This window comes from Sinohyriopsis cumingii, chromosome 1 (assembly GCF_028554795.1).
Source record: "Sinohyriopsis cumingii isolate HCF-2022 chromosome 1, ASM2855479v2, whole genome shotgun sequence".
NCBI lineage: Eukaryota > Metazoa > Mollusca > Bivalvia > Unionida > Unionidae > Sinohyriopsis > Sinohyriopsis cumingii.
Genome location: NC_142961.1, coordinates 108,803,082 through 108,823,595, shown reverse-complemented (window position 1 = coordinate 108,823,595; position 20,514 = coordinate 108,803,082). Strand labels below are relative to the sequence as shown.

General features: G+C 33.7%; 1 protein-coding gene across 3 annotated transcripts in view; it reads left to right on the top strand.

Annotated features, from left to right (window-relative positions):
• The window catches only part of LOC149807571 (serine/threonine-protein kinase Sgk3-like), a 232,160-nt gene that overhangs the window by 189,612 nt on the left and 22,034 nt on the right, over nucleotides 1–20,514 (top strand). For all 3 annotated transcript variants that reach the window (XM_089967967.1, XM_089967973.1, XM_089967981.1), the window contains 4 exons: nucleotides 2,782–2,894; nucleotides 8,020–8,056; nucleotides 11,278–11,364; nucleotides 11,785–11,880. In XM_089967967.1, the coding sequence (XP_089824093.1) occupies nucleotides 2,782–2,894; nucleotides 8,020–8,056; nucleotides 11,278–11,364; nucleotides 11,785–11,880 (333 nt within the window). The remainder of the gene's footprint in view (nucleotides 1–2,781; nucleotides 2,895–8,019; nucleotides 8,057–11,277; nucleotides 11,365–11,784; nucleotides 11,881–20,514) is intronic.

Sequence of the window (20,514 nt, the reverse complement as noted above, 5' to 3'; positions counted from 1 at the left end):
AAAGTTGTGAGTTTTGACAGCTAGTGTTACAAAAATGTTTGATACAACTTAATTCAATTGATCCTGACATAATTTATGATTTTGATAGTATTTGATTCTCCTGTTCTGTTTAATTAAAATCAAATTTATCCAAGCAATTTTTCTACACCACATCCTTAATAAATCACACCCAGATAATTTGCAAACCTGCTTTTTATGCAGGGTCAGGCATGGATCCCATTTTTTTTCTACTTGATTATACCTATATTATTAAAGTTAGCCTCTATTTGATGAATGTGAAGAAATTAGCGAAAAAATCTAGAAAATGAAATTTTGATATCTTGCTTGATTTGTTGTTGAAAATGGCAGTTAGTGCCCAGAAATTTTATTCATCATAATGAAAGACACAACTTTTAAAAAGAAGTCATATATTTTAAGTTTTCTATAAAAGAAAAATTCTCAGTGGGATGTAAATAACAAAATTCCACATTTTGATCTAAGAAAATGTCAGTAATGCTTATAGGTGGCAGCACTTTAAGAAGTAAATGCCAATTAATAAGTTTGTCAAGTGAAATTCATGTTTTAGTTGTCCCTTTTAATTTGGTTTTTGTGTACTCATCATAAATTGCATGATTACTTGTTTTGAAATGTGAAAAGTGTTGATCTACCATCACGGTTATGTCTGTGAGCATTTCTGAGATACTATTTAAGTGCCGACTGTATTTTGATCTCTGATTTATCGTAGTGTGTGTTGTATTATTACAATGAATTAAAAGTATTCTTGCCTTGTATTGTCATATTGATTATGTCTTGTGTATCAACTCAAATAAAGGAATCAAGACTTTAAAAGGTTTACAAATCCTGTACACATTAAGAGCTGTTGATTATAATAATGTGTCTAATAAAATCATTTCAATTGACTAATGAACACTGTTGCAAATATTGTAATGTAGGTAACATAATTACAGTATCTATTATTAATTATTGGTGGATCTTACAATTTGCATGGAATGAAAGATAAATGAGTGAACAGTGCATGAAAAGCTTTGTTTAACAAATTTAGTTTATCATGAAGAAGCGAGTTCCTAAGATCGTAGAGAACATGAATTTCAGAATTGGCACTGAGAGGTTTGCTCAAGGATGGGCAGAAATTTAAATATTTCTTGCAAGTAAGTTGTGGCATCTTTGATTTACTTGAAGAACAATTGTTTTTAAAAAATCGAGTTGCAATTTTGGTGGTTGTTGTGGCATGAATTTAATGTTAGTTTTTGAAAAAAGGAAATTTTGTTGTGAATCAGCAATAATATTTGAATATATCAACATTCCCATGCAGAAAGTAGTAACATAATACACACTTTCTTTGGAGGTACATGTGATGTGTCTCAAAATATCTTGGAGATATGTTTTTAATGAACTTTCAGGGGTTGGTTATCTTGAAAATAAAGTTAAGTTTTATATAGAAAAGATAACAGATTCATTAGCAAAAGGACTTTAGTGATAAATATTCCCAGTATTTAATCATTTAACAACCTCCTCGCCACCTCCAGTTGTTGAAGGTCCAGTCAGGATGGCATCTCGTTATTAAATTTTCAGAGGTCCCCTTGGTAACTCACATGTCAGCTGCATGTCTGTAGTGAGTTATTGAGGGAGAGGTGTATTTATGCCCCCCGCCATATTCAATGGATGGGATATATGGTGTTACACATGGCTTTTGTTTGCATCCCATTATCACAGTTTTCATTTACACTAATCCGAGAACTTCTGGGATCAAATTTGAATTTAATGAAACATAATATCAAGGAGACTTAGGTCAAGTTCAAATTGGACTTTACTTTTGAAAAACTTGACTGAGCTACATTTGACATGCGACATTATGTTTGCTTTTGTGTAATAACTTTTGAAGGACGTTATGGATTGAAATAAAATTTGGCATGTTACTGGGGCTGTATAAACACTGTATATACTCACTTGTAAGTCAAATCCAACTGCAAACAACATAGACCTTTTTCTGCGATCACATAATACACTGGCAGATCATGGTGTATATTGTTTAGTTCTACTAATTACTCCTAACAAACTGTAGAGACCCAGATCTGCTGGTGCATTATGTAACAGCAGATATGGGTCTGTGCAGTTTGCAGTTGTGCTTAACTTATAAGAAAGTATGTACAGTTTTGTTTGGCTTTGCTTGATTTCTGCTCTTTCTGTTGTAGAATGTTTTATATTATTTTATTGAATTTTTGTGAATTTGTTTTAATTGTGAAAAATCTTAAATAATCAGATTTTAAAATCTGTCAGATCATGTCCTCCATTATAACCAGTGATTTATCTAATTAGGACTGATCTTCTGGTTAGTATTGAGGTCATTTGATATAAGGTTTTAAGATGCGTGAAAGACAAGGACATGATTTGGACAAACACGTTTCAATTTCCAACAGACTAAGACAAAATTTGAGCTAAATAATTGTAAAATGGCAGAAATTACAAAAATGTCATTCACTGTCTAAATCTGGGGGAATTTAAAAGTGGAAATTTTGCTTGTGTCTACATTATGCACATTAATTGGAATAACTTATTTCTAATATATTGGTCTAGTTACCATAAATCTGTCTTTATTATGGATGATGGTTGTAGACTTCTGTTATTAAAGTCAAGCATTTTAAGCTGATACTTTTTAAAACTGTTGGAAAGTAATTAATCAGTTTTAAGCATGTCACTGTTCCACTAAAGGTCTGTTAAATCTGTTTGCTTTAAACTGTAACTTGATCACTTAAATTTCATCACTCGGATGTTCTGTTTCAGTTATTTTTTCATCTTCAACGAGAACGTTACTTCCCAGAAAACCGTGCCAAATTTTATGCTGCGGAGATGGCAAGTGCATTAGGATATCTACATTCCTTAAATATAATTTACAGGTAAGCTAGAGTAATTATTACTGGAGTTAGTGGATTTCTTAATTTTGTAACAAGACCTCATGAATCCTGTCCTTTAATTTTTTTCTTCTGTGGCCACCATCTTTTTTATGAGCCATTATGATTGTGATAGTGATACCCTTTTCTATCCATCTCATCTGTTAATTAAGACATTAATACCCTGGCGACGAGTTAATTTGGTAGGAGGTAGTAGCCCACTGCCGAGCTCTGTAACGTCATGGTCATGCATGATACACTAAAGTGGGTGGTATTATAGAAAGGTAGACAGATGTAGCTCTACAATAAAACCAAATAATCTTGAATTTCTAGTTGCACTAGAAAATACAGAGAGAACAACCTCATTTTTCTGACCCGATTTTTTTCTACCCAAAATTCGCTCGTGGTCGGAATCTGATTTTGTGTCCGAATTTTAAACTTTTTGGTCTCCGATCTAAGGCAAACCTGTATGAACTGCAAACAGACAGATGAACCTTTGCAAAAAGTAGGATAAGATGGGCATTTGGAGTAAAGAGTTGTCTCGTAGTAGTGAAATGTTCTGATGAATTCAAGTTTGAGTCCTGATGAAAATCCAAAATGGAAGGCGATGACATATGCTGCATCCTGTACAGTGCTGTTGTCTACAGTTCCTTGTAGAAACACAAGAAATAACACTCTGGTGTTGGAAATCCAAATAGAATTTTTAAGAAACATCTTTGTTCAAGAATTTTGTATGAGCACTCAGATATTTCCAGAGAAATTAATTAATCTTTTAGAATCCAAATAATCTGAAGAAAAATTAACATATAACTTGAAAACTGGCTACAACAGAAGAAAACGACTTGACATCAAGTGTTTTAAGCACAGACTGAGATTATTTCTCTAAGACAATGGTTATACAGTAATTTGAGATGCAGAATAGGTACCTGTATGAGGGTCACATGATCATGTTTAGATCATGTACTCCCAACATGGCCCTGACAAAAACCATCATTTTACTCTAAGAATAAAATAAAAAAAGTTGTTTACTTCACTAAAACTATTTACAAGTCTATGGTCACATAACCAATACAGCCTCAATCCCATTCTATTATTTCCACAATTAAAATAAATTAAAAAAAGAACTTGCTCACCTGGCTGTTACTAAGGTCAGGAACTAGGTCAGCCGTAGGTGTTTACAAATAAAGTAAGGTCAAACAGATTTTCTGAAGAAAAAAAAGCAAATCACAAGATTATATTATAATAGCATATACATGTAATAGAATACAAATTTTAAAGCTGACAAACAAACAATAAAATTAAAATAACTATAAATTAAATCAGATATACATAACAAAATCAATAATGATTATACACACTGTTTGGTAAATTTTGCTGACTTTATTATTTTCTTTCATAGTCCTTTTATTTCAGTTATTTAAATTAAAAAATCCATCTATGAGACAGAAGTTGCAGTCATGCCAACCTTTGTAAAATCTCTTCCAGAGTTGATAGTGCTAAAATACAAGGATGTAACAAAACCATGTAATTATGATAACAGGATAACGTAATCTTCATGACATTTGAAACTGTGCAGTAAAATCACTGATTACACAGCAGTTTACTTGCATTTAGATTGATTTAGACTTGTGTTCTATGGTTTCAGATTTATTGGTGGGGCATTTGTGTTCCATTATTTCAGACTCATTTGGTGGAGCATTTGTGTTCTATGGTTTCAGTCTGGTGAGGCATTTGTGTACATTGGTTTCAGACTTGTTGGTGGGTTATTTGTGTTACATGGTTCAGACTCAGTCAAGCATTTGTGTTCCATTGTTGCAGACGTGTTGGTGGGGCATTTGTGTTCCATGGTTTCAGATTCAATGAAGCATTTGTGTTCCATGAACACTCTTCTAGAACACCAGATTGTAACAACTGTTATTACATAACATTTTACTCTTACTTGGATAAACTGGCATTGCACAGTTGAATGGGTCTTCAGTCAGTAATTTCTTATCTCACATCCAGATTGAAACTGTTGAGTTGTTTTCACCGATATCAGCATGTTGATATTCTTTACACTACTGAGTAGAACTTTGATAAATTCCATTTTGATTTAATTCATGTACCCTGTATTAAGCCTGAGATATTTTGAAAGCACAAGAAAACAAGTGATACAACAGATATGAATTCATGTTTTGTTCAGAGTTTGAGGAAAGATCTTGCTGGATGTGGTATGTGTATATGTCTTGGCCTGACTGCTTCATCAAATGCTTATACTGTATCAAACTTGTTGTTGCCACCGAACAAAGCACATACATGGTTTAGTGTATGTGCCACATACTTCTGATGGCTGAGATATTGGTGTGAAATAGACTTGTATGTTGGAGAAACTGAAGAACCAGGAGAAAACTACCAACCCTTACTACTTATGCTTGCCTGTGCCAGACATTAGAATTTAAACCAGAATAAATGCGCACACACACACACACACTATTGAAGATACCATTAATTGCATGCAATTTTCAGCATTGAATACTTTACTGCCACAAAGCATTCCTGCAGATTTTGGAAGCTTTAACTTGTCTGGAATTTAGCAGTATGTTGATTTTGAATGTGTGATTTTTCAGTAAAGTGGGAATCTTTTACTTGCAAGATTTATGAATTCAAGATCTTGGTTTCCTCCATGACCCTTGGACCCTGGTATCCTCATCTGAATCGGAGTATAAAAAAATGGATGAAAATTATTCCACCGTTGTTTTTAATTTTACATTTTCAAACTAAACTTTGATAACTTGTGCTAAGACTCTTGTATCTATTTTCATTTGAATTGATAGGCTTTCATGATGATAATGTTAATCCCGTAGAGGATCCTGACAGGTCTCTTGCTGATCAAGACTCACTTTATCCATCACTTTATCCAAATGCATGCTGGGGTTCTAGATGAGTCACTTGTTAAGAAGGGGTAAATTGCTACAGGAAAGGTTACATGGTTGCTTAGGAACTTGTCTAAAGCAAGTTAAATAGTATGAAACGTCTTTTTCATATACCCGTACACAAACAGTTCACTCATCCAAAAAATAAGTACACGATCATACCTGTCAACTTGTATGGGTTACCTGTAATTTGTACATTTTTTTTTACAGAAGTAGTACAGATACTTAGTGATGTCATTCTCATGGCTCGAAAATATGTTACACTGCAAATTTATATCAATGTTTTGACCAAAATCAACACACCATATAGCAAATTCATAACTTTTTAAACACAAGATATGCAATTTTAATAGACCTGATCACCAGCTTACGAGATATAAACTTCTGGACTGCTACTTTGGCATTTTTTGTTATTTTTAGATTTTAATTTATGGACAGCTCCTGGCGTAATATCTTAGGGTTTATGGGGGAAAAAATAAATATATAATAATGAGACCATATGAATCCAAAGAAGTTAATATTACACCTTGAAAATGCATTTTTCAAAATACTTTGCACGTAGCCTTTTTTTTAAAACTAGTAGCAACACTTTCGTTTTTGAGTTGCTCCACACCTGGATCATGAAGTGCTTAAAGATGGGTTTGAGGATTATTGCATGCTGCCTGATGAGTGTGTGCCTGTATTAACAGACGATCACCAGAAAAGGAGCTATGTAGTTACTGGCTGGATATCATCAGCCAGATAATTAGAACTAGTGGCATTTGCTTCCCAAATCTGAAATTAGTTATTCAGTGACTACTTACCTGGCCTCACAACAATGCAGACTGTGAGAGAACTTTATCTATGATGAAAAAAATACATACAGATTATACGAAGTCCCTAAATGCAGACGTACTAACATCATCTTTACAGTGTAAGATAAACATTAACACCTGCTGCTTAGACTTTAAAATCCCTGATTCCATTTTGAAAGGTGCAGATGGTGCATGCGTTGCATATAAATAATGTGTGTGTGTTACAGCACACTCAAAATCAAAATAAAATAAAATAAAGTTTCAGACATGTAAATAATTATGTAAATGTGTGTAAAATTTGTTCATGTGTGGCATTTGTTGTTTTAAAATTGTTGATCTTATATAATGTACGAAAACATTTTTTCTATGTATGTTTTTGTGTGTCTTTATATGGTTTTTATTGGTCTGACATACAGATTTTCATCTCAAGGGGTTGACATGTATGACATGAGGATTCTCTGTTTCATCAAGGAATATCTAAGTCACCTTAGAAAGTATTATCTCTAGTGGAAATGGATACAACACTCTGGTACCAGTGAAAGTAAATCCCAATTTCGATCTCTATCACCCACTAACACACAGCTACAGGCACATACTCTTCACAGGATAAAACTGATGTACTTTAACATTGTCACAGGTGTAGCAGGTGTAGCACAGACTCTGTGTATATTATATTTGTTTAATGAAAATAAATTTTGTATATGTGGTTATTGGCAGATATGCTAATTCCATGGCCTAACATGCAGTTTGTGCATAATTTAATACAGTCCAAGGTCAGAAGACAGTAACCTTCATTTCCAAAGTCCATGCACTATCTAACCTTTGTTTCCAAAGTCCATGCACTATCTAACCTTCATTTCCAAAGTCCATGCAATATCTGACCATCATTTCCAAAGTCCATGCACCATCTTGCAAAGAATCAGTCATTTCTATTGTTAGGTACTTATTCCAGATGTCTTTTTTGGTGATTCTTTGTTTTTTAAACTCGTAAAAAAACTTCCACAATTACTACAGACAAAATTTGTGCAAGCTTACTATTTCTTGTATTATACACTTATGTGATTAACTTGCAAGCTTACTATTTCTTGTATTATATACTTATGTGATTAACTTGGATTTAGAAAATGTATTCCTTTGATATGTGATCATTTTTTTCAGTTCATTCTTTTGACATATTTCTTTTATTCCTCCTATTTTAAATTACTTAAACTAATGAAACACGGACTTTGCTAAAAATGTCAGTATTTTACTATTTGAAGTCACAACTTTAATTAAATATGTAACATGAAAATAAGTGACATTCAGTATTTCCTCCTTATTTATGGTATTGGTTTTTCCACAGAATTGGCATCTATGTCACTAAAGTTTCTAACAGTTGAATATCTTGTTTTGGTAATTTTTAACATTTGTTCCTCTTTCTTGCAGAGATCTCAAGCCAGAAAATATATTATTAGACTCTAAGGTAGGTACTTTATTCTAAATCAGTCATAATCACATATTGTGTGTGTACATCTGTTTCACTCTGTCAGTCTAAAGCAGTGGTTCCCAAGCTTTTTCGGGCCACCACCCCCTTAATTATCCTCAGCGACCCCTATCTTACCAAATAAAGGCATTATTCAGCATTAGTACCCCCTTTGGTAATCCCACTGTGCCCCAGAGGAAGGTGCCACCCACTGTGGGAACCATTAGTCTAAAGCATGGAAAATGCATGCATTTGATATAATATGCATTAAATTATTACATGAAGCTGTGCTTTGCTTGCATGGTCCTGATATGAAACATATCACAGTACTTGGATGGTGATACAAAAAATGCCATGATATGTATTGTACTGTTAGTGGGCAGTATAATACATTTTGGGATACAAGAGTTGTTGTTGTTGTTGTGGGGTTTAACACGATTTTTCAGCACACAATAGGCTATACATGACGGCCAGTATTAATGGTGGAGGAAGAACCCAGGAAAACCCCGGAAAGAACCACCGAGCCACGAGAAGCTACTGGCAAGCTTTTTCACATACCCACATTGGCTGAATCCAAGACTCAAACCAGCGCAGACAGAGGTGAGATGGCAGTGATCCATAACGCTGAGTGCTTTAGACCACTCGGATACAAGAGTGATGATTCAATGTACATCATGATACATACACCTTATCTTTTTGTCTTTGAGTGTAATGTCTGTATCATCATGTGTGACAGTGTGTGGTGAGATCACTAGAGTTACCTGAATATAATGTCTGTGTCATGTATAGTAAAAGTCATGTAGGTCATGTATGCATTCAACAATGATTATTTCAGTAATGGGTGTCATTTTTTTAGTTTCATTATACATATCTTTAAATGGCAAATTTTAACTTTATTTGGATCCTCATACATCCATATTCATTTGGAAGGTCATTATATACATGTCCTGAGAAGTACATATAGGAAAGTTAGTGTTAAAGTACATGGACATTTTTGGACAAGATGAAGAAGTTGTCATTTAGTACAATTCAGATTGAATGTCGTGCACTGTGATGTCACAATGAAAGCTATGCATGTTGATAAACAAATTCATATTATCATATATTGTGATGATTAGATTTGATTTGATCTTTTATTTACACTGTTTAATATCTGGCCACCATTTTATAGTGATCGATAATTTTCATCTGAGAGATTTTTGAGGACAGTTACGGTGCAGATCATTGATATAATTGGGATTGAATAGAATTTGGTTAAACAAAATTATTATTACATTTTTAAACAATTTATGTTTAATTTAAGATGAGCAAATGCACATACATGAAATAAATACATGGGCTAAATGACTTTTACTATAGGTGTTGACAATGTGTGGTGAGATTACTTTTATTACCTGAATGCAGTGTGTCATTATTTACCTGTAGGTGTTGACAGTCTGTGGCAAGATAGAAAGCTTGCCAGTAGCTACTCATGGGTCAGTGGTTCTTTCCGGGGTTTTCCCAGGTTCTTACTCCACCATTAATACTGGCCGACATGTATAACCTATCGTGTGCTGAAAAATGGCGTTAAACCCAACAACAACAACAACAACCTATTAGAATGACTGCCTGTTTGGTTTTAAAGTAATATATTTTTCTATAATTTACCTATTAGATAATGACTGTTTTGAGAATTGTCTTGGCAGCAAGATTTAACGTTTTGTTTGCATGATTCTGATCAAATTGAATGCTTTCCATCTTTAAGTACTGTGGTATTCCAACTCATACTAAAATTAGCAGTTTTTAAACTCACTTGAATGTTAATGAGATTTGAGTTGACTTGTTCAAAATTGAATGTAGTTTTTTGTAGCATTAAGAATGTTACGTTTTTGCTATAGGAGTTTAAGTCAATGTTACCATGTTGCAAGTTCAGATAAAAGCAGCTGAAATTTAGAATTTTGTATAGACTGAAGTTTAAAACTCCATGACCTCCAGTATCCCATGTAATAAATAATAGAAATTCTGACATGTCAGATCAAACTTGTCCACTCCACAGTCTCCTCCAGTATCCCATGTAATAAATAATAGAAATGCTGACATGTCAGATCAAACTTGTCCACTCCACAGCCTCCAGTATCCCATGTAATAAATAATAGAAATGCTGACATGTCAGATCAAACTTGTCCACTCCACAGCCTCCAGTATCCCATGTAATAAATAATAGAAATGCTGACATGTCAGATCAAACTTGTCCACTCCACAGCCTCCAGTATCCCATGTAATAAATAATAGAAATGTTGACATGTCAGATCAAACTTGTCCACTCCACAGCCTCCAGTATCCCATGTAATAAATAATAGAAATGCTGACACGTCAGACCAAACTATGTCCACTCCATGGCCTCCAGTATCCCATGTAATAAATAATAGAAATGCTGACATGTCAGACCAAACTATGTCCACTCCATGGCCTCCAGTATCCCATGTAATAAATAATAGTAATGCTGACATGTCAGACCAAACATGTCCACTCCACGTCCTCCAGTATCCCATGTAATAAATAAAAGAAATGATGACATGTCAGACCAATCTATGTCCACAAAGAGGCTGGAAATTGATGATTGGATGTACATTGGTGATGTTGATCGATGCTAAAAATAGAGAAATTGATAACAAAGCAAATAATATGAACATTAGTTCAGGAAAGGTTTTGTTCATTAAAGCTTTAGTTCTGTTTCAACTTGATTTCTGAAAATTTCAACTCAGAACAAGGTTGACAGCCACAGATCAAGTTCAAAACCAAATTAGTGAGTTTCCACTTGAACACAATAGGCATGGAAAGTACATTGATAATCTATTTGCTATTTACCACTGTGGTCCCAGGTTTAATCCTTTATTCTGGCATGTGCACAGACAAATTGTAACCCTTTCAATCCGATTGTCTCTTTTTATTTTTGCAGTTTCCACCACATTAGATATGTGAGTTGGTTATACAATTTGTTAACATGGTTATACAATTCGTTAACATTGTTATACAATTTGTTAACATTGTTATACAATTTGTTAACATGGTTATACAATTTGTTAACACAGTTAGTAACAATTTGTTAACATGGTTATACAAGTTCAACATGTTAGACAAAATACATTCAGATAGATATTATTTAAAAAGAGTGCATCTCTTGTATGTTTGTGTTTATTTTAATATTTAATTAAATTTCTTTTTTATTGGAAAAAATTTAGGGTCATGTGGTCTTGACTGATTTTGGCTTATGTAAAGAAGGAATTGAGGGGATGGGAACAACCAGTACTTTCTGTGGAACACCTGAGGTAAATACAGTACAAACATCATTATGGAAGTACAGTGTTCTCTCACTATAAAACCCCTCGAAATAGTACTGTCTTTTGTAATGTGGTTTTGGTCAGGGATCTCATTCAGTAGGTCAGATTTAGTTGGTTTTTTAATTGCTATATATTTATTTTGCTCAGTTTCGCTTCTTGATTTATGAGAACTAGTTACAGTGCATTTAGCTAATTACAACACAGATTTTTCCATTCTAATTACTTTACACATCCTAGCCTTCATGGAAGCCACTCTCTGGCTAGAGCATTTGAAAATAGGAATAAATTATTACCTGAAGTCCATAAAAAACAGTGATATAAGAAATTTTAAATTCATAGTTAACATATAAAGAATTAAATAATATAAATACAGTTTAACTGAATTAATGTTTGAATTCTGTGTTTCAGTACCTGGCACCTGAGGTATTACGGAAGCAACCCTATGATAAAACAGTGGATTGGTGGTGCTTAGGGGCTGTCTTGTATGAAATGCTGTATGGACTGGTGAGATACATACATCTTGTTTTCTAATACCTGTTTCACATTAAGTGTGTGTTTGATTTGTCAACATGCATAATGCTTAACAACAACAACAACAACAACAATAATAATAATAATAATAATAATAGTGACTCTTTATCTAAAGTAGGAGCTCATTCGGTCAACTGACCAATCTTCCATGGGGTTATATATATATATAAATATATATATATATATATATATATATATATATATATATATATATATATATATATATATATATATATATATATATATATATATATATATATATATATATATATATATATATATATATATATATATATATTTAGAGTGCACAGTGTTTACAAGATAAGGTTTCTTTAGACAACAAATGCTATAAAAGACTAGATAATTGATCTATTGCTACGATAAAATATACACAAGGCTTTAAGGATGAGTACATACAGGATTCGTACAGAGAGTAATAGTGAACATGTGTAATAGGTGAGTACATGATATAATAATGTTTTAATGAGTATTAGTACTGAACTGTTTCTGTAGACATTGACTAAGAAGCTTTTTGAAAGCATGGCATGAGTCAGGACACTAGTGTCATGTGATCTGCCAGCAGAACACCAGGAACAGATCATACTTTTAAATTACTACACTGTACTAGCAACCAGCACTAGTTTTGATTGCAGGATGGTGTCTCATCTGACACTGGTGTTCCATTAGCTTCATGCATGCTGACCAATGAAACACATACAAATAATTTCCAGTATTTGATAGAATTCCACTGTTTTTCTTGTTCACAAAAACTTTACTCATGCATTGGTCATATCCAGGAAGTTAGAGAACCAATCTTTTTGAGTTGAATCTACGGGTTGGTCACATAGAAATTTCCTTTTTGAGTCCCTAAAATCACTTACATTGTGTCCTTGTGGCCATTCATTTATCACTCAGGTTACAGATGGGCTTGTGTTCTGAATTCAGAAGTTCTAGTTCTGTTTTTGTTGTTAGAATACTTTTATTGTAATTTATTTAAAATCAGAAAATGAAGAAATAATTCCAGGACAGATGCTTCCTGAGAACAGGAAACTTAGAAATCTTAAACTTATGCATGTTTATAAAATTGAAGGAAAACTGATGTAGATTTACAATTGCTACCCCAAAATATTTTGAAAGTGGGTTTTTAAAAAATATATTCTTTGCAATGACTTCTTTGTTTTTCATTTTCCTTAGGCTCGGGTTTATGACATTCATTTAATTCATGGCATAGTCTTTAGAGCTTTCTTTCAAATAATAATAATATAAAATAATTTGTTTCCTTGGCACATACTTTTATGGTTTAGTGGGAATATTATTATTATCATTATGGTTTCACAGCTTGATTTGGTCTACCTCTGTCTTCCTCCTAAAGAGCTCATTAGCATGATTGTGCAAAGTACAGACAAATGAAATCTAGCAAGCTTATTGCTGGATCACATTAACATTAGGAAAAATAAAACCTCCACTGCCTCTAGAATCCAGCTCTCCTGCAAAGATGACCTGCTCCCATCACCTTTCCAGTTATGAAGTAAAATAACTCTTATAAATTATCTTCCCTTGACACCACCAGGTGGCCACCAATATACTGGATCTTTACCAGTATAAGCTTTTGCTTGTGACTGCATCTTCAATTCATCATGCCACCTAACTCCATGGGAAATATATTCACAAATTATTCAAGTCATTTGTCTTCATTTGTTGGTGTTTGGTCAGACATATCTTGCATATTTAAGCAGTTTTGATGAATTTATTCATACTTTATGCAAAAACAAAAAATAACATGGCGTATATATCAACTTGAAGCAGCCATTGACCTGTATATGGTTTGAAACTGCAGTTTCTGAAACTAACTGGAGGTCACTAAGGTCACTGTGTATTTTAAAGTGCTTTAGTTGAAAAATGTTGTCCTCACTACATCAGATCACACTTCTGAACTTTTAAAATGCCTGTTTTCCAATTCAGCAATAGTGTACATGATATTTTATACCTTACTAAAACTTGGTCTGACTTACAGAAAAAGTACTGACTGCCTTACTGGGAAGGTATTGCTAGGGTTGGCCCTTTCTGTATAAGCTGGTTGTTAATGTTGCACAAAGATATTGCTGCCAGGCTGAGGGTTTTTAGGATTCTAAAATAAAATGTGATCAAAGTTATACAATTTTCCCTGTAATTTCCATGCTGTTTCCAATTTTTTGCTCTCAGAGCATTTTTAAATGCAGTTTTTATTTTTTGCTTTAAAGGAAAGCATAACTGAACTCAGCATTATTGTGAGTATTTCTGTGTTCATGTAATTGATCCTTGTCAGCAAGAAGCCTGACACTGCATGGATCTATATGGATGTGCTTTTTGATCAAGTAAGTGATCAGGATCATAGAGAAGTTTTACATTATACATAGGAGTGCATTTAAGACCTGGATTATGGTTGGTCTCTAAGGAGATACATTTTGAGACTAACACGATAATTTTATAAAAAGTAGAAACTTCATAATTTCTAGAAAATGAGTATGATGTACATGTAAGAAGATTCTATGCTGCATCCTGCTGAGGAACACCAATTATAGCATAATCTGTAATGTTAAAAGATGTGAACAAATTACTTAATTAGACTTTATTAAGTGGAAGTCAGACCTATCGACCCTTTTGATGATGATTGGTTGTGCATTATTTTGGTGGGCCCACATGACTTCACCTGCTTTAGGTAATTCCTTGAATGTCAGTTTCTTTTTTTCAACAAGACACATACATTTTGTTGTAAATGTCAAATTCACCATATGCCTTTATTTATATATACATAGATATAATTATCTTAAATTGGTACATTTGCCATATGCCTATTTTAATGTGTACATAGATGTAATTATTATAAATTGCAGTAGCATGTCTGCTTGTACAAAACTTAATTGTCATGCTTTTGTCAGCATTTATTATCACGGTATAACTGATTACTATTATTGTATCTAATTACATGGCTGTCAGTCCTTCATACAATGTCATGTGCACAGGTAGATTGTGACCCTTTCAAGCCTAGGTTGTCTTTTTTGGTTTTGCAGTTTCAACCACTTTAGATATGAGAGTTGGTACAATGTCATGCTAGGTTAGTAACTTAATTAAAATTCATTCCTTTGTGTTTTAAAAAATTGTAAATGTTTTGTGCCAAAATTTCAGAATTGTTTGCTTTACTATAGCAACAGATTTTAGAGGACTTTCAGGGGTTCAGCAAAACCCACCTCTTTTCCAGTCTGAGTACAGTAAAACTTTGATTATTCTGATCACTTGGGGAATAACGGTTTTATCTTGTAAATAAATTACTGGGTACAGTGGAACCCCGCTATAACGCGCCCCGCCATAACACGAATTCGGATATAACGCGGTCATAGCATGGCTCCCGAAATTTCGTATATTCATTCACACATGGAGAAAAAAAATTTGGAGAAAAGTAAAAAAAAACAAAACAAGAAATTAACTTCATTTTGGGCATAAGATTAGTTGTGACTTTTAAAATAATATGATCGTGGCATGGTTCCTGAAATTTGAAATTCATTTACGTGTATTTTTATCGGACCGTGAAAATATTTGTTTAACGTACGAGAAATAGTGTGTAAAACGTTTATTATAATTTGGTGGAAGAATTCGCGTATGACTTTTAATAATAAACGATCGGAACTTAACAATTTATCCAGGTTCTTTAAGTGATTTTGGAGAAGTGATCGTGTATGAATTCTAAAATAATACGATATATATAACGTACGAGAAATAGTGTGTACAACGCTTGGCTTCTGAAATTTATCAATTTGAACAGGTTGTGGTGAAGCTCCGTATTCTACTCTAGAAGAGAAAACTGGTTTCATTAGGTTTTTGAATTGTTAAGCCGAAGTAAACATTATCGGAAGTGATACTTATTACGGATCCATGAGTAAAGCCAGTAAATCGTCTTTGTGATTGTCTTCCATGAAATCTGTATACAGTCGTTGCTCAAACAATAGCCGACATGGGCTTCTTATTTAACTGCAATCACAGCCAAGCAGCAGACAAAGCTGTGGTTGATACAAGAGTCGCACAATTTAATAAACATCAAAGGACGAAAGCCGCCAACATGTATGCTATGCTTGGCGGTGTGATCAAACAACAAACAGTTGAAAGTAAATAATATCCACTTTATTATCTGTAAATTAAAAGGGTATGAAATTGTACATCCGTTCAGCTTAATTTTGTTTTATATAAAAAGTGATTCGTAACCATTGCAGGTCTTCATTACTTAGTTATCGAGCTTTATCTGTGTACGTTGTTTGCTTATATAAAAAAATATTTTACTGTTATGGAAAAGCAAGTTCAAAAACGCACGTCGTTTTCTGCTAAAGAGAAACTGTATGCCCTAGATCAACTAAAGAAGGGCAAACAACAAACTCAGCTTGCCAGAGATCTAGGAATCAGCGAGTCCACTTTGCGAGGGTGGAAAACAGATGAAGGAAAGCTCCGTAGTCTACCCAACATTCTTGAAGAGGAAACTGGTTTACAGCGTAAAAGGGTTAAGTTAGCTAATGACAATGTCCTAGATTCAGCTTTGTACCAATGGTTTGTACAAGCTCGCTCAGAAGGTGTTCCAATTTTTGGCCCAATTCTGAAAGCCCAAGCAGAGAAATTTGATCGCCGTATCAATGGAGATGATTCCAAATTTAAGGCGAGTAAGTTCGCGGCAAAGAAGCAAACGTCATTGGATATATTTTTCAAGAAATGACGAAATTTAAATTTGGAACCACACTGACTTTGCACTTTGCGCAACGATTAATTTAGCAGTTTTCACATGTTTCTTTTGATGTTCACAAAATCTGAAATAAAAGTTATTTGCACGCTGAAATCATGCGTTGATTGTTAATTATTCTTGCAGTTGTCGCATATGATAAAATTTTAGCGGTATGAAATTTGTACAGACACCGTATGTAGACCCGGGAATAGCTGCATGCAATGACCGTACGATATCAGACGGCAAGTAAATGGTTTCAATATTTTGTTCATCCTATATTTTACACGACGAATTCAGACTATTACAAAATTATTGAATATTTTAAATCTGTACGATTTTCAATTAAATTACATCCATTATGGATGAACTGCATGCCACGACGGCACGGTAGCATACGGTGTTGATACACTTTTCATGATATAGCGATAGTCTGGTATTATCGGTCAATCTGTCAATCTGTATTATCGTTCAAACAAATAAAAATTAGTAAATGTTTTTAATGCACAGTAATAACCTATAAATATATTAGCCATATATTAGCCATCGATTATTTTGAATATATCTTAATTAATGCATTCCAGTTAATATTCATCTGATGATAAGCCGACTTTTGATCATTGTACATGTATACACGTATATGTTCTCGGAAAAAAGTTAAATATTGTGAAACCCCGCATTAACGCGACCCCGCTTTTAACGCGATCCGATTTTATGGACCCCGATCATCGCGTTATAGCGGGGTTCCACTGTACATCAGGAATGTTACGAATGCATTAAAATTATCTGATGAAAGCAGCGATGGATGGATCAAGACAGCCAGCAAACAGACTGCATTGGTCTGGGTTATAAATGCCATGGACATATTGAAGGAAAAGCATACAATAAAAATGAAACCTTTCAAGGTGTGCAGCATCAGTGTCAATCTGAGAAGAAGTGAAAACGCGCTGATCAGAAATGACAAACAATTAAACAATATGGATGATGATAGTGATACAGAATTTGAGGGCTTTTAGCCAGAGGACCTAAAAATGGGCATGGACAAGCTACTTGATATTGAATAATATATTTAAATATATTACAGCATTAATTCATATTTCTTTTCTTTCTTTGAAATTGCTATTTATTGTGTATGGTTTAAGATGAAAATGTTTATCTATCAATCTATCTACATACATACATACATACATACATACATACATACATACATACATACATACATAAGTACAATTAAAATTTTTAAATTATATTAGTTCATGGAAGTTCATGATCACATGAAAACATGGCGACCAAATGAAGCGAACATTGTATCAGTGAAATTAATGGCAAACACGCTGTGAATTTTAGATTAAAACAACTCAGCAGATCTTCCTAGATTGTGTCCGCAAACATAAATTGTAGAAAAAATTATAGCAGAGCAACATACGATAACTTACAAGGCCTTTAAATATTATATTTCCCAAAATAAAAACTGTGTCTGAAAACATACAGTAAATACAGTACTCAGGTAGTCAATATATGTGCATTGTTGCCAAACTTAACATTGGGATGTACGCTGATTGATTTCATCTTTACATCTAGTTTATCTGTACAGAGTACATGTGCAAAGTACTCTTGCAACAGCAACGGGAACTAAAAAATGAATAAAATTTTAGTTGTCGTTGTCATTGTATGGTTTAACGCCATTTTTCAGCACAAGATAGGCTATACATGGCAGCCAGTATAATTGGTGGAGGAAGAACCCTGGAAAACTCCAGGAAGAACCACTGACCCACGAGAAGCTACTGGCAGGCTTTCTCACGTACCCACATCAGGCTCGTAGCCAAGCCTGAGACTCAAACTCACACAGACAGAGGTGAGATGGCAGTGATCCATAATGGTGAGCGCTTTAGACCACTCGGCCACTAGGGGCCCCTAAAATTTTAGTTTGTAATGTTCTACTGTATATAGGTCCTTGAGGTACAAATTTGCTTTAAATTAGAAAATATTAAAGAGAGCTCTGCTAACTCTATTTTCTTAAATTTTCCACTTTTGAACTGTAGTTTTAAAATAATGTTGCTAATTTTAATTTGAGAAAACCTTTTGGACTGGTTGAGCCCTTAATTTTAAGTGAAATCCACAAAAATGTGTTTCATTGTGAGGAAATGGCTATGATCTCATTAAGGGCTTTTATGTTGTTAAGTCATTATTCCTGTGTGTCAAGGTTATGTGTCATGAGGTAGTTCCCTACTTCTGTGTTTATGATGTCAATATCATTTACAATACAAAAAAGTGAGTTGTATTAGAGAAAAGGAGAAAGATGTAGTTCTAAAATGATGTTGCAGAAAAATGTAAAGTTTTATAAATATACCCAATTTTTTAAAGCAGAAAATTACCATTTTTGGAATTGGAGCTTGTGCTTAGATTTGAGACTTTTTGGCATTAATCAAAGCACACCAGTCTGAACTTTGCATAGGCAGATGAACCTCTGCAAAATGTAGGACAGGTTAAAATTTTGAGTAAAAAGGAGCAAGGACTAAAAATCATGTCCAGTGCTTCAAGAAAGTAATATTTTCACCCATCTGTAGATGCACAGGTGAAATAGCTCTTTTATACACCTATGCTACACAAAAATCCCACAAAATAGATGTGTTAAGATTCATTCAGAAGTAACCCCAAAATTGCCTTTACTACTCCTATTTTAGGCAAAAATGAAAAGAATCTCCAGGGACAATGAGTTAACTTGTTCATGAAGGAGCCATTTTTCATATTTGATAAAGGTAGTTATCTTTTAGATGAAGGGGACCATTTTCCATATTAGATAGAGGTAGTTATCTTGTAGGCGAAGGGGACCTTTTCTATATTTGATAGAAGTAATTATCTTGTAGATGTAGGGGACCATTTTCTGTATTCGATAGAGGTAGTTATCTTGTAGATGAAGGGAATATTTTTTTTATTTGACAGAGGTAGATATCTTGTAGATGAATGGGACCTTTTCTATATGTGATAGAAGTAATTATCTTGTAGATGTAGGGAACCATTTTCTGTATTCGATAGAGGTAGTTATCTTGTAGATGAAGGGAATATTTTCTGTATTTGATAGAGGTAGATATCTTGTAGATGAATGGGACCTTTTCTATATTTGATAGAAGTAATTATCTTGTAGATGTAGGGGACCATTTTCTGTATTCGATAGAGGTAGTTATCTTGTAGATGAAGGGAATATTTTTTTTATTTGACAGAGGTAGATATCTTGTAGATGAATGGGACCTTTTCTATACTTGATAGAAGTAATTATCTTGTAGATGTAGGGAACCATTTTCTGTATTCGATAGAGGTAGTTATCTTGTAGATGAAGGGAATATTTTTTGTATTTGATTGAGGTAGATATCTTGTAAATGAATGGGACCTTTTCTATATTTGATAGAAGTAATTATCTTGTAGATGTAGGGGACCATTTTCTGTATTCGATAGAGGTACAGTATTAGCTCATGTACAAAGTATGTAAACTACAAACAGCATGGACTCTAATTTACCAGTACAATATGCACCAGCTCACCAGTCTACATGTTTTGGGTATAAAATCAAAGCGTATGAACACAACTCACAGTTTGAAGTTGGTCATGTATGTACAATGGGAAATATGGTACTTTGATGAGGTGGACAATTTCCACTTCTCATAGTTTCTAACTGCTTATTTGTATATCCACAATAAATGTTTTCATTTGCTAATCAATAATGTACAGACAGTTGTAATTTGTTTGTCTAGTGGATCATTTTGAGACCTTTTTTCTAAACATAAGTCTAGCTTTGGGGACGTTTGTTTTGCAATATTGCAGTGAATGTGTCACTATCCTATGTTTTAATTTCTTTCTGCAGGGATGACCTGA